Source organism: Camellia sinensis, chromosome 12 (genome assembly GCF_055761805.1).
Source record: "Camellia sinensis isolate YWXY chromosome 12, ASM5576180v1, whole genome shotgun sequence".
NCBI lineage: Eukaryota > Viridiplantae > Streptophyta > Magnoliopsida > Ericales > Theaceae > Camellia > Camellia sinensis.
In genome coordinates, this window is record NC_138972.1 from 118,150,677 (window position 1) to 118,165,340 (window position 14,664).

At 30.3% G+C, this 14,664-nt stretch overlaps 1 protein-coding gene across 1 annotated transcript; it reads right to left on the reverse strand.

The window, feature by feature from the left end:
* Window positions 1–309: 309 nt before the first annotated feature.
* Window positions 310–2,271, reverse strand: LOC114289831 (putative galacturonosyltransferase-like 7). Its single transcript, XM_028233642.2, has one exon. It carries the CDS (start codon window positions 1,641–1,643, stop codon window positions 540–542), a length of 1,104 nt encoding a protein of 367 aa, XP_028089443.2. The 5' UTR covers window positions 1,644–2,271; the 3' UTR covers window positions 310–539.
* Between the last annotated feature and the right edge of the window lie 12,393 nt (window positions 2,272–14,664).

Genomic DNA, 14,664 nt, shown 5'->3' on the forward strand with positions numbered 1-14,664 from the left:
TTTTATCTTTTGTAAATTTTAGCCAAAAATAAAAAAATGAAACCCAACTTGACAAATAGGAAAATAATTGAACTGGCATGGCACCTATTATTGTTATCATTTACAGTAATTTAATAGGGTTGAGCAAAGAGCAATTTCGTCATTTCAACACCATCCCTTCCCCCATTTCCCCTACTCAATGCTTTCTTATCCCTTCCCCTGATGTCGGTTCTTCATCTATGTTCTACACAGACTACTCTATTAACCCTAATCGCAAAATGTAAGGATTTACCAGACAGACAAAACTAACAGTAACAAAATGGCAACAAATTTGAATCGAATAACCAACCCCATTTCCTTTTTATTTTCAAAAGCAGGAATAATAGAATAGAGTACAAATCGCCTGAGATGATGATGATGGTGAGTTATAAGAAGTAAAAAAATAAAAAAAAATAGAAAGACAAATTAAACACCAGAAAAAAAAATTGGAAAATGATGATGAAGAGACCAAAAAAGAGTCACGAGAGGAATTTACCGGCGAGGAGTCCCGTGGGGCAATTTCAAGTTGAATGTCCGTACAAATCGTATGGTGCCCAGAGAGCATCGAGGGGGCATGGTTGTTTGGAATCGAGTCTCAGCCAAGCCTTGCCACTCCCGCTCCAGTGTAGCAGGCTCACCGGACCAGGGTGTAGATCACGGCAGCTCCCTCTGATGTTATCTCCTCCCAATCCGTGTTGATTCCACCGGTGCTCGATGGGCGCCACGTGTCCGGCGAATACCAACAGGAACGGAGGGAGCGACCCGAGCTCGTAGATCCGACCGCTCTTCTGGATCTCCATCCACCTCTCGATCCGCTTCGTGTACCCGAACCGCCTCCACTTCGCCAGATCTATCACCATCACGCCGGTGTTGAAGTAACAAGGTTTCCGGCCGACGAACGTGCCGGAAAGCCGCTTGTCCGACCAAAAACTCGCCGTGAAATACTTTGTGAAGTTCGCATGGCAGTATTCCGGCGCTCCAATCGTCTTACTCCCTAAACTTGTACTCCATAACTTCCAGATATCATCGACGACTACGAGATCAGAGTCCAAGTATATCACTCTTCGAACACAGGGCTCGAGTAGATCGGCCAAGTAATTCCTCGCGTAATTAAGCGGCTGTTCTAGTGCTTGCCGAACCGAAGTCGAGATCAGGCCCCGCACAATCTCCGGATCAAAGTAATACACCTTGAACTTCAACTGAGGGAAAGTGGATCGGACTAGGGTATCGAGATTGATCTCCGAGACAAGAAAATGAAAGAATACGCTCTCTGGACACAACGAATGTTGAAGAATCGAATGGACGGCGGCGATGGAACCGCGAAGGTAGTCGACATCGAGAGTAATCGCGACGTGAACGAGAGAGGGATCGCAGACGCCAGTTTTCCCCAATGTTTTCCTCTCATTTGAACTGCATTCTTCGGCATTGCGGAATGTAGATGCTTTCCTGAATGAGAATCGATTGAGCGAATCGGTTGCTGTAATCTGGCCTGGAAATCGAAGGTAGCCATCAAGATTAGAAGATCTAATGGCTTCTGCCGGTGGAAATGATTGCAGAGATGGAGAAAGAACGATCATCACCATTGCCGCGGAGAAAAACCACGACAATCTCATAATCCAAAACATTATCACACACTAAAATCCTCTTCTCTTCTTTTCTCCTTCTTCTTGGATTAAAATCAAATCGATCTGCTAAACAAGAAGATATCGAAGAGATGATGAGGAACGTTAGGGTTCCTTCCAGAGTCAGAGAGAGATTGCTTGAATCCAATCGTCCTTTCCTTTTCTCTCCCTCTCAATCTCTCTCTCTCTCTCTCTAATCGAATGCCGTGGGAACAAAGCGACCTTCGATGAGAGAGAAAGTAGTAGAGAGAGAAGAATCAATAAACCGAACCAGAAAGGAAAAGCGGGGTGTGACGCTACTCTGCGCCGACGTGCGCTGCAGTCTCTCTCTCTCTCTCTCTCTTTCTTGCAGAAGGTGAAGCAGCAGAAGCGCAGAAGCAGAGGCACTGCACAAGTAAAGAGAGAGAAAAGGGTACTTTCTTTTGTTATTTTTTAAGCTTTTGCGTTTTTTCCACCATAGAAATCCACGAGCAAGTATCGAATAATAATGATAAAGTAATACATAAATATCAGAATGTTGATAAAAAATTTTAAAAAAAGATTGATAATTATATTATAATTTCAAAAATAAATTTGTTGGCACAATTGTTTAAATTTTATTTTTATTTGTTCAAAATAATAACAATAATTTTAAAAATTATATTATATATATTTATTTATTCATTTATTTATATATTTATGCACATAATTGCTTATATGATCACCGCGAGGATTGTCAATCGTCACCGTATTTTTAGAATTGCTTGTGACGGGGTGGCAACCACCATCAATTGATATTAGGATTGATTTGACATAAATTAAATAATATAAAAAGTTAAAAAGTTACTGTCTTATTTAAATTGCATCATCTTATTTAAATCACATCACCTCTCTAACATATCATATCAAACTTAATCCAAACCCAACTCATATAAGTCAATAAATTAAAAAATATACTTTTTTATAACATTTCAAATCAACCCTTAATGTGTGAGAATAATAAAAAAAATAAAATGTTATTTAAAATAATAATTTCCATATATTTCAGTTTCTTTCTTTTTATAACAAAAAATAAATCAATCATTAAACTTAATACATATGCACTCAAAAAATAATGTACTTTTCTTCCGTCCTTCCAAAAAAAACAATTTGTAATTGTAAGGTTTAATTTCATCTTATCTCATAAATTATCAAGATTTGTTTTCTTAATTCTTAAATGCATAATTTTACTTATTTTAGATATGGTTTATAAGCTGATTTTTTTATTTATTACAAAAACAAGTGTTAAAAAATAAAGGGTATATTTGGTTTGGCTCTGAGAGAGAAATTTTTAAAAATTGTTTTACGGAAAGAGTTGATAAATTTTTTTGGTTTGTTTGGTTGTGTATTTTGAAAGTAGTTTTGATATTTGGAATGATTTGATATTTTGTTATAATTGAGTACATGTGTGTGAGAGAAAAAGTGATTGAGGAGGAGAGACAAAAAGTGATTGATTGATGTGTAAGAGAGAGAAAGTGATTTTGAAAATTGTTTTGAAAAAATTACAAACCAAACAAGTTTTTTAGAAATTTTTTCCCAAAATCACTCTACAAAGCCAAATTTGGTTTGTTTTAGGGAAAAATTCTCTACAAACAAATTTTCAAGAATAATCAAACCAAACAAATTTTTTTAAAAAAAATCTCAGGGTGTGTTTGGTTTGTGTTTGTAGAGTAATTTTTGAGATAAAAAGTACGAAAACTTATTTGGTTTGCCTTTTTTCATAAATGGTTTTAGAAAATTATTTTGGAAAGAGAGTTTTAAAAAAAGTTATTGATTTGATGTGTATGAGAGATAGAGTGGTTTTGGAAAGTAGATAACCAAACAAAATTTTAAAATTTTTTTTAAAAAAATTTATTTGATTTAATTACTCTTGAAAATTTGTTTGTGAAGAATTTTTTTCAAAATTTTTCCTGAAAAACTAACCAAACAAGGCCTCAAAATTTTGTTTGGTTTGTTTCTTTCCAAAATCACTCTCTCTCATACGGAAGTGGGGACGCTGCTGCGCAGCCCGCACAGCAGCGTCTGTTGTGCTGCGATTTGGGCCCATTTTGATAATCTGAACCGTTCACATTTTAGAATACGTTAAGTAGAACATGACTGCAAAAAATCAAGTTAATCGGATATCGTTTACCCATTCATCCATCACATTTGTATCTATAAAAATTATTTTAACTTAATTAAAATGAATACAAATGTGAGTGGATGAATAGGTAAACGATATCCGACTAACTTGATTTTTTGCAGGCATGTTCTACTTGTCGTATTCTAAAATGTGAACGGTTCAGATTATCAAAATGGATCCCTAAATGAGCCCAAATAACCGCACAGCAAACCCACTTCTCTTTCATACACATCAAATCAATCACTTTTTTTAAAACTTTCTCCCCAAAACAATTTTCCAAGACCATTTCTGAAAAAAGACAAACCAAACAAGTTTTCGTACTTTTTATCTCAAAAACTACTCTACAAACACAAACCAAACAAACCCGATATAATCCAAATAAACTAATAAGCCAATAAATAACTTGTTTATGATGTTGCCAAGAAGGCCTTTCAAAAAACGTTAGCTTTAACTAATGTAATCTAATTATAGCATCTCCAATTATCCATCAATTTTATCCTCAAATTAAAATTTGTATCAAATTAAGAGAAAGCCAATTTTTCCACTAACATGGACGGAAAACAAAAGTCAACAAAAAACAATAGACGTAAAATGTTTTTCACTTTTAAAATGTAGAAAATATTTTTGGAATAAAGTTTTTACCAATGTCACTACACTACCACCACAACTACCACTCTCACCTCCACCACCATGCCATTCTCACCACAGCCACTACCACCATCACCGCCGCTATCATCGTCATCACCATGGCACCACCTCAACCACCACCTTCATTCCACACCATCACCAATTGTTTTCTCTATGAAATTTGAAAAAAAAATATATATATATAAATCAATAAAAAAATATTAGAAAATATTTTCTATCTAAACAAACGGAGTGTAAATCAATAATAAACCAAATCTTTTGCCATTTTTTTAACAATCGTATTTTCACTCAAAATTTAATAAAGAAAAAGGATTGGGTATGGGATTATTTAATAAAAAATAATTAAATGGATTTTTAAGATAAGTTTGAACTTTTTTCAAACAAAAGTTGATTTTAAAAATAGAATTGGGAGTGTTCGATATGATAAAAGAAGAAGAAGAGGCAAAAGGGGACAGAATAAGAATTGGAGGTATTCGTAAAAGAATAATGCTTGGGACTCCCTTTTGGGGGTTACCCCCTTTGCCACGTAGTAGGTGGTGATTGAAGGAGCAGGAAAAAAAAGAAAAAGAAAAAGAAAAAGAAAATGTAATCAATGAGAGAGAGGGGGGGTCAAAGGGGGTGGGGAGAAAAGGGGGGATTAATCATTGTTGAAATGCAAATTACAACCGTGTGGACTATTAATAATATCGAAAGATATGTGAAGATTTTTGAAATGTGTAAAGTTGTATTAAAATTTTAAACTTTTGACATTTTATATCTTTTATTGATAACTTAGGGCTCTCGATGGGCATTACCATTTTTTTATTCACTATTTTGAGATAACGGGTGTATAAGAAATGAATAAGTGGTTGTATAATGCAAGTACGAAAATATGCCTTTGAGTACTTCTGAAGTTTATTCAACTGTTTATTAAATTTAAATTTGGTGAAACATAACTTGTTTTTTCTTCTACTTCAATCATGAAATTAAATTCATATCAAATGAAGGAAATGCCAGAATTTTTATCAAATTAAAGAAATATTTAATATTTCATCAAATTTCGTAGGCAACTATTAGTGGACGATCGGCCGGTCAACCGGGTAGATGACCCAAATTTTACTGAAATTTGCATTAGGCTGGATGATTGGCCAAATTTGATGAAATGATTAGAGCTCAGCAAATCAAAATAAATTTTTACTCAAATTTATAAAAATTTTGAATAAACATTGGAGATATTCTTAGAAAATATATTTCACATTGTATAATTTATAAAATTATTTTTTTACCCTATGTTTCTATAGTTAATTATTTGAATTAACTGTTTACAATTGAATCATATGAATTAAAATAAAAATAATAATTTTAAAGCTAAATTGATGATCCACTAGTATTGTTTTGATAATTTAAACTGTTTATCTTGTAGAACTCTCTATAAAAACTAAGTCAAATTAGTTTTTGTTTGGCATTAATTTTTTTAACCGCTTGTTTTTTGTGCTGGGGTTTTTTAGTCTCGCTTGGTTTGGCTTTTTTAATTTTTGTGAAAAAAAAATGTAATGATTATGATTTACATGTGATATTTTATCTTATTAGCTTATGTAGCTAATTTTGTACTTTTTTAACCAAAAATCTAAAACCAAACAAAATTTTAATAATCGTAATTTTTTTATTTTATAATATTTATTTTAAAAAAAATGAATAGACTTTTTAAAAATATACTTGCCCCTATGTTTTTAAGGACACGCGATAAAATAAAAAAATTATAATTATCAAATCGATCTAATTTTTTCATCAAAAATGAACTGGTAGTGAAATCCATGATCCTTTAAATTTTCTCAAAATTGAAATTGAAAATTCAGAAAAAGTCAAAACCAGTTAAAACAGAAAGAATAATGCTTGGGACCCCCTTTTGGGGGTCACCCCCTCACCCCCTTTGCCACGTGGTAGGGGGTGATTGGTGGAGCAGGAAAAAAAAGAAAAAGAAAAAGAAAAAGTGACCAATGAGAGAGAGAGGGGGTCAAAGGGGGTGGAGAAAAAAGGGGGGATGGATCATTACTCAAACAGAAAATAGGAGGAGCTTTGTAGAAGGAGAAAGAGAACCAACTGTCCTCGTCTTCTCTCAAAATGACAATGGCGTCCTAGGGGCCAGCTGTCCTTGTCCACGTCACCATTTTTCACCTTTGTTTGGTATACACAGAGGACAGCAAGAGCGGCAACGGCAACATTTCACAATTTACCAAACACGTCCCAGTAAAGCCCAATAGATCTCTGTCCAGCCCAATCCAACAGTCCATACTCTCCAAACCCTCATGGGAAAGTCACATTGATTACACCTGACCCTGAACACAAAGCCTAAAGATCTGATCTTCGTTTATAATATAATAAAAAGGAAAAATAATTGAAGTTTCTATTGACAACTATCAATATTCTTTGATTGCTCCTTCATATCTCGACAAATTTAAGACATTGTTACAAGTATCTCTAACATCATTAATCAATCAAAGTATTTATTGATTTTATTTAAGAAACAAGATTTCATTTAGATATTAGGGGTTGGTTTGGGATGTTCTAAAAAAGTACACTTTTTGACTTATTGGCTTATATGGGTTGGGTTTTGGTTGGGTTTGATGTGATGTGTTAGAGAGGTGATGTGATTTAAATAAGATGATGTGACTTAAATAGGATAATGACTTTTTGACTTTTTGTATTATTTAGATCATGCCAAACTTGGCCTAGATATAGATATTTCTGTTTTTGTTTTCCACAAACAGAAACATAATTTGCCTATGTTTGGGAAGTTGAGTTTGAGGATTTTTTTGACTAAAATAATTACAAAAAACAAAATAAAATTTTTAATCTAATAAAATAAAACATCACATCCAACTCATAATCATTACATTATTTCTCTCACAAAGAGTCAAAAAAGCCAAAAGTCCTTTCCAAACCAGGCTTTTTAGCCTCAGGTTAAAATAGCTAAAAAAATCAAAAAGCCAGAAAATCAATCCACTTTCCAAACGAAGCCTTTATAATCATTTTCTTGACCCATGCTGGAGTTCTCAGCCCATCACACTTTAACTTGGGTGGTTTGGAATGACCTAAATAAATGTACTTTTTGACTTTTTACGAAAATATGTGTAAAAAAATAAAGATGTGATTTGACCCAAAAAGATAAAAAAATAAAAAATATGTACTTGCTAGTACACTCCAAACAATCTTGCCATTCAAATTTATTTTGAGTATAACTCATATATCTAAATTTTTGAATTATATCTAATTTGTTATTGGGTAGTGCTTCGTCCCCCGAAATGGGGGTCCCCCGAATCCCCACAATTTCCGTTTTTAGTAAAAAAAAAAAAAAAAAAAAGAAGATAGAAAAAAAAAAAAAAAAACAGTTTCTCAAAAAGGAAATTAGGGGGATTAGGGGGACTTTTTTTAGTGCTACAAAGCATTTTCCTTTGTTATTGTATCCAAGGGCCATGTATTTTCCTTGAAATAGATATGCCAAATTTAGAAATTTGACTTAGCATTATCATAATCTAATGATATGGGGGGCATGTGTTTGATTCAATCTTAAATTAAAATTATATATTAATAAAAGTAGGTATTGGTCATAAAATTTCAACCCACGTTTTTACGAATTAAATAATTATAGTAGATCATAATCTGATTCGGAAGATGGAGAGATGGATTAAAAAATGGATTTACCATCCACCGTGGTGTAATTAATTAACTCATTTAATAAGATTGATTTATCCGCATTGTTTTTTGAGAAAAAAAATAACCAAGTCAAATTTACTTCAGCAAATTTCTAATCTAAAATAATTAATGAAAATGAACATGTTTTGAAAGTATTTTAGGTAGATTTTGGATTTTGTATTTAGTGAAAGATACCAAGAAAGAAATTTTTTTTTTTTAAAAAAGTAATTATACTTTCCGACTTTTAGAAGAAAAACATATTTTTTACTTTAATCATTAAAGAAAATATATTTTCACTCTGATACTTAAACTATCAAATTCTTTTAACTTCAGTTCAATTTCTAACGATTGGGAAATGCATGTGTGGCTTTTGTTGATCCGAAACTCAATACATATATAGGGACAATTCACAATTAAAACTAAATTACACTTTTACCCGTAAAGAATGGCCACTTTCTCACTTTAGTCCTTTAAAAAAAAGATTTTACCACTTCAATCATCAACCACCCATATATCTCAATAAAAAAGTAATTTCTCCCAATTATAACATGCCACTGTTCACTAAAATGTGATTTCACAATACTAGAACCTTTGCCTCTTCATTTTTTCCTTATTTATCCTTCTTTACACCCCTTTTCACTCTGCCACCACAATAAACCACATTTCCTGGTTCATCTTACTGTCATCATAAAAATAATCTCTAAAGCCCTATTTATTTTGGGGTTAAATAGATGGGAGGAGATTAGGATAGATATGCGGTTATTTAGTATTGTGTTTGTTTGTAGAATTAGGGAGGGGATTAGGATGGAGGAAGTGATATAGATGGAGGTTGGAAGGGGGATTGAGATGGAGGAGGTGGAAATGGTATTAGAAAAATAGTGAGGGGATTAGAAATTTTTTTATTATTTTTATTTTTTATATATTGGGAATTTTTTTAAAAATATTAATGTTTAATTTTTTATATTTTTTATTTCTTTTATTATTTTATATAAAAATAATTTAATAATTTCTACACTAACAACTATCATTAAAACAAGCACAATTTTACTTAATCCCCTCACTATGAATCCCCTCCATTCTACCTCTGAAAACAAACGGGGCGTAAGTATCTATCAACAGACAACTTCCAATTGTGTTATCATCAAAATAATCTCCCAAACTACATAACCTTCTATAAACCTTTTAATAAATTCAAAATGCAAACATAACATTTGTAAACCGGAATGTCCTTCCACATGCTTAAGCCCCAAACTTTCATTGTTAGTGATTTGGTATGTGTAGCCCTAAAATAATTAGTGCATAGTGCAATAATCGAATCTATCTGTCACGTGAAGAAGATTAGTAGACAAAATTATATAATCTGTGAGTTAGCAAACAAATTGATTAAAATGAACAAAAACAATATATCTATCTATATATCGACATATATTATTAGAAAAGGGACTATAATTTTGTTAAATGACAATTTATAAATTCATAATTAGATCAAAACAATTTGATTTAGCGTAAGGCCTTTGTTTGACATTAGGCTAAAGTCACTATAAATTGTTACAATATTTTTTTTTCCTACACATCTTTTTCATAAAAAGTCAAAAAATAAATTAAAATAGCCAAGTATTAACTATGATTATTCAAGATCACGTAGGCCCACATATGTCGCTCAATTAATAGGGATGACAACGGATAGGTATGGGTTAGCACCCTTACCCACTCTTCCGCTCTCCCTCACACTTGTCTGTACTTGGCTTAATGTAATCCTCTCTTGACCTATTTATATCTTCAGTATTAGATTTTAAAAATATGATTTCATAGCTCAAGACGATAGATCAACAATCATAGTTTCATCGTTAATGTGAGAAAGATCATGTAATAAATAATATTTTACAGCATTGCTCAACACAAATAATTTGTGAGATTTGTCATGTTGTTTTACTAAAAAATAGGATAAAAGTAATGAATCATTCAGTTTAAACTAATAAAAATCAAAAGCGAATACTACATAACCTTTAACTAAGAACATTAATTAACTTTCCCCACACCATCCACTCAACATTGTTAAAATGTGCAACTATTGGTGTCTTGAATTCAATGATAATATAGAAATTATTGTAGAACAAATGTAAGATTAAAATAAAAAAATGCACAACTAAAACTGGTATGGATAATGTAATAGTAATAAGGATTTGTTTTGAATTTAATTGTAAGGCTTTTGTGGGAATTAATTCAAAAGTTAATTTATTGGTGAAAAACTTAGCTAGTTGGACAATATTGGCCTCTTTGGGTAAAGAGGTTAAAGGCAGTTTTTTTTTAACTTTTTAGTTTTTTTTGGATAACATAACATCTTTATTTTTTTAAATTTTTTAAAAACTAAAAAATCAACTTTTAACCTACTTCTCAAAACAAGTCAATACCAAATTTTTAAAATTTATTCAAAGATTTTTCAAAGACGTTAAAGATTTTAGGCTAATTGGATTTGTCAAATTAGCTGAAAAAATTTATCGATAAATTGGTTTGGAGATAGGTTATTTTAGCCTAAAATTTAAAAAAAATAAAAAAGCTTACTATAAATTGTTATATTATTTTATTTTTTTATACATATTTTCATAAAAAAGTAAAACATTCAATTTCCAAATCACCCATTAATATATTAATTAATAATATTAGAATTTGTATAAAAAATTTTTAGAAATAATAAAAAAAAATTAAGCCTCCGTTTGGGAAGTGAGTTGGCTTTTTGACTTTTTGGCTATTTTAGCTTGAGCTAAAAAGCTTGATTTTGGAAGAGTTTTTTAGCTTTTTAGTTTTTTTGACTTTTTTTGTGAGAAAAGAATGTAATGATTATGGGTTGGATGTAATGTTTTGTTTGTTTGTTGTGACTAAAATAGCCTATTTTGTTTTTTGTGGCTAAAATAGTCAAAAAAGCCTCGAAACCTTCGTCTCAAACGGTAAGTGAATTTTAAATTGCAGGAACCACAGTTATTTTTAGGAATTGTTTAAGAAGTGTTAGATTAGTATATTTTATAACTTTTTATAAAAAAAAATATAAAATATGAGTTGAGCTTAAAATAATATGATAAATAATTAATATGACCTAAATAAGATATTATGTGATCCAAATAACTTACACAAATAAAATAATATGTAAAAATACAAGCTCCTAGAGTGACCAATTTGACAATGTGTACCTGCCAACCAGCAATCCAAGGGGCAATAACATATAAGGAAACACTATGGTGCACACTGCTGTGCACCATATACATTTGATAATTATAAAAATATATATATTAGTTATCATTATGATAGTGTTTGAAATGATCCAATGTAGTATAATTTTTGACTTTTTATAAAAAAAAAATGTGTAAAAAATAAAGAGATGATGTGACCTTAAAAAGATAAAAATATAAAAAATATATATTTTTGTAGGAGATGTCAAAGTGATATGACTTAAATAAGATGATGCGACTTACATATGATAGTGACTTTTTGATTTTTTTAGATCATACCAAACAAGACCTAAATAAAAAAATTATTCACAACTATATAAGAAAATACTATAAATAAAAATACATATGATACACTCTTTTTAAAGAAATGTATATTAGATTTTCCTTAACATAAAACAATTTTGAATATGTATATAAAACGATTTTGTTTTATTTATGTTTTGTGCGGTTGTATTCTTGCTGAAGCATGTCTTCTTCTTCTTTTCTTTTTTTTATAATAAAGATTGAAATTAAATTAATAAAGAGTTAAGCGGTTACATTTTTAGGGTAAAAAAATACCATAGCGTCTTCAAATACGTGAAAGGAAATATAGTTAGAAATAAAAGAGAAAACAAGTAGACTCTCATAATTAAATTTTTTGTTAGCAAGTAAGTTCGCACATTTGTTTCTCTCGCAAAAGGTATGGCTAATAGTCGAGATTCTGAGCTGATCTAGGAGATACTTACAGTCATGAATTACTAAGTTGATGACAATGGCTGGAGTTACTAAGAATGAGATTTTTCATGATGATTGCATCTATTTCCACTTCTATTCTTGTGAGATTCAAGTCAAGAGCAAGTTTTAGTTCATCTCGCATTGCCCATAGTTCAACTTCGATATTGGTCGAGAGGCCAATGTTGCTATTCACACTGTTTGGTTTTGAAATCTCAAAAATAATATATCAATTTTTAATTTGTATTTTTTGATTTTTAGTAAAATTTTTAATATTTTAATCAATTTTTTTTACTTTTTAAATTTACTTAAACTATATACATTTAAAAAATATATAAAATTTGTGAAAAATGTTTTAAAATTTTGCTAAATACAGAAAAACAAAATATAAGAAAATCTAATATATTTTTATTTATTAAAATTTATTTATAAATATTTTCTTTTTAAAAATTATTTAAATTTAAATACATCTAAAATATTTATATACAAAAAAAAAAAAAAAAGACGACAAAATGCGAAAACCAAAAAACGAAAAACTGTTTTTGGAAATTTAAAATTGAAAAGAGTGTTTGGAATTTAGTGCATTTCAGTCAAAAATCAGACTGTAGCAGAAAAAAATCAGAAGAGTTATTACGAGGCAACGGAGTCTCATCAATCATATTATTGCTTTTGATTGCTGTGATGTCATGTCAATTTTTTAGTGGAGGATGATGCAGGCGTACGGTTATTCTTTCCCCTGCAACACAGCTGAGCACTACTCTTTTACATCACTACTTTATCAGTCCGTACCATGGTTCTCCTCTCCGCCAGCCTGGCACGCACTGTAAAAATTGAGGCCACATTTGGTTTATTTTTCTAAAATTATTTGGGATTTTTTTTTTAACATCCTAATAAAAAGTGATGCAAAACTAATATTTTTTAGAGTTCTCTAAGCCTTCGTTTAGAAAGTGGGTTGGCTTTTTAACTTTTTGATTTTTTTAGTTATTTGAGCCTGAGCTCAAAATCTTGGTTTAAGAAGGACTTTTTGGATTTTTGACTTTTTTTACTTTTTTTGTGAGAAAATAATGTAATGATTATGGGTTAGATGTGATGTTTTGTCTGTTGTGGCTCAAATAGCCTACTCTGTCTTTTGTGGCTCAAAGAGGCAAAAGAGCCCAAATGAGCTCTTCCCAAACGACACCTAAAGTTACTTTTCTAGAGCTCTCAATCTTTATTTTCTTAAGATTTTGTCTTAATTTGGAAACTTTGTTAAAAATTAATTTTTGACTTTTAATTTATTCTGGATTATATTATCTTTTTACTTTTTTATACATTTTTTTAAAAAGTAAAAAAAATTAAAAAATTAACTCTTAATCTACTTCCTAAAATAACACTTTATAAGATAAAAGACACATAATATTTTCATAAAAAAAATTCGACTCAGAGAAATTTTGCCCAACTCAAAGAAATTTTCTCCTGACATAGAGAAATTTCAGCCCCAACATAGAGAGAGAAATTTCATCGAGAGACTTAGCTAATAAAAAAAATCTTGGACCTCTTCAACTATACAAAGTTAGAGAGGGATATTTCATTAATTTTCTCAAAATATTTTAATATATTTTTTTTGAAAAAATATAAATTAATTTGACAAAAAAATACTAATAAGTTATTTTTAAATTTTTAAAAATTATTTTTGTCCTCTCTCAAAAGATAAAACTATATAAAAATAATTTTTATTTTTATTTTTTTCAGTTTTTTACAAATTAATTTTCAATTTTTAAGAAAATTTTTCTTAAAATATATTTTGAAAAGCAAACCAAACAGAGCCTAACGCCTTGCTTGGGGACAATGTTTTTCAAAAAAAAAGTTCAAAAAATATTTTAAGTTACCATATTACCATCTATACTTTTTTAACTACTTTTTTAAAAAAATTTAAAAATTAATTAAAATAGTCAATTCCAAACCGGGCCTAAGGCATCTTTTGGGAACATGTTATTTTAGTAATTTTTTTAACTTTCTACGAAAAAATGTGCAGAAAAAATAGAGAGAGTAATGTGATAATTTCTAGTAACTTTTTGACTAAAATAATTACTCCTCAAACGATGCCTAAATATGTCGAAATATGCCATATGATGCAATTTTTCTCAAGCATTAAGAGTTCATTTTGTAACAGATAAAATTAGTCAAAAAATTATTAAAATATTTTTACAACAAAGTCGAAAAATATTTTTTTTATTCTTTTTACTATTTTTTTTTTATATAAAAAGTCAAAATTTTATTTTCAAATACTTCAACTTTTTGTATCTCATATTTTAATCAAAAATTGTTGGAACAATCTTCTGTGTAAATAAAAAACTAGAAATAAATTCAAACAAAATAAATAAATAACATACCGGATTTATTTTGTCGAACCAAATAAAATTACAAGACCAAGTCGAGTGTGTGACACTCTGTCCTTAAGACAGATTCGCCCCGCTATGGTACTTACGGTTGAGTGGCGTCTATCTCCCAGGATACAATGATCTTCACAAATTGTAGTAGTACTCCAAACAATTTGTTCGGCGAACCAAACCTGTGTTCTAACTCTCTGAATATTTTTTCCTAAAACTAAATATGAAGAATAATGCACTAAAAGAAATGAACAGCAAAG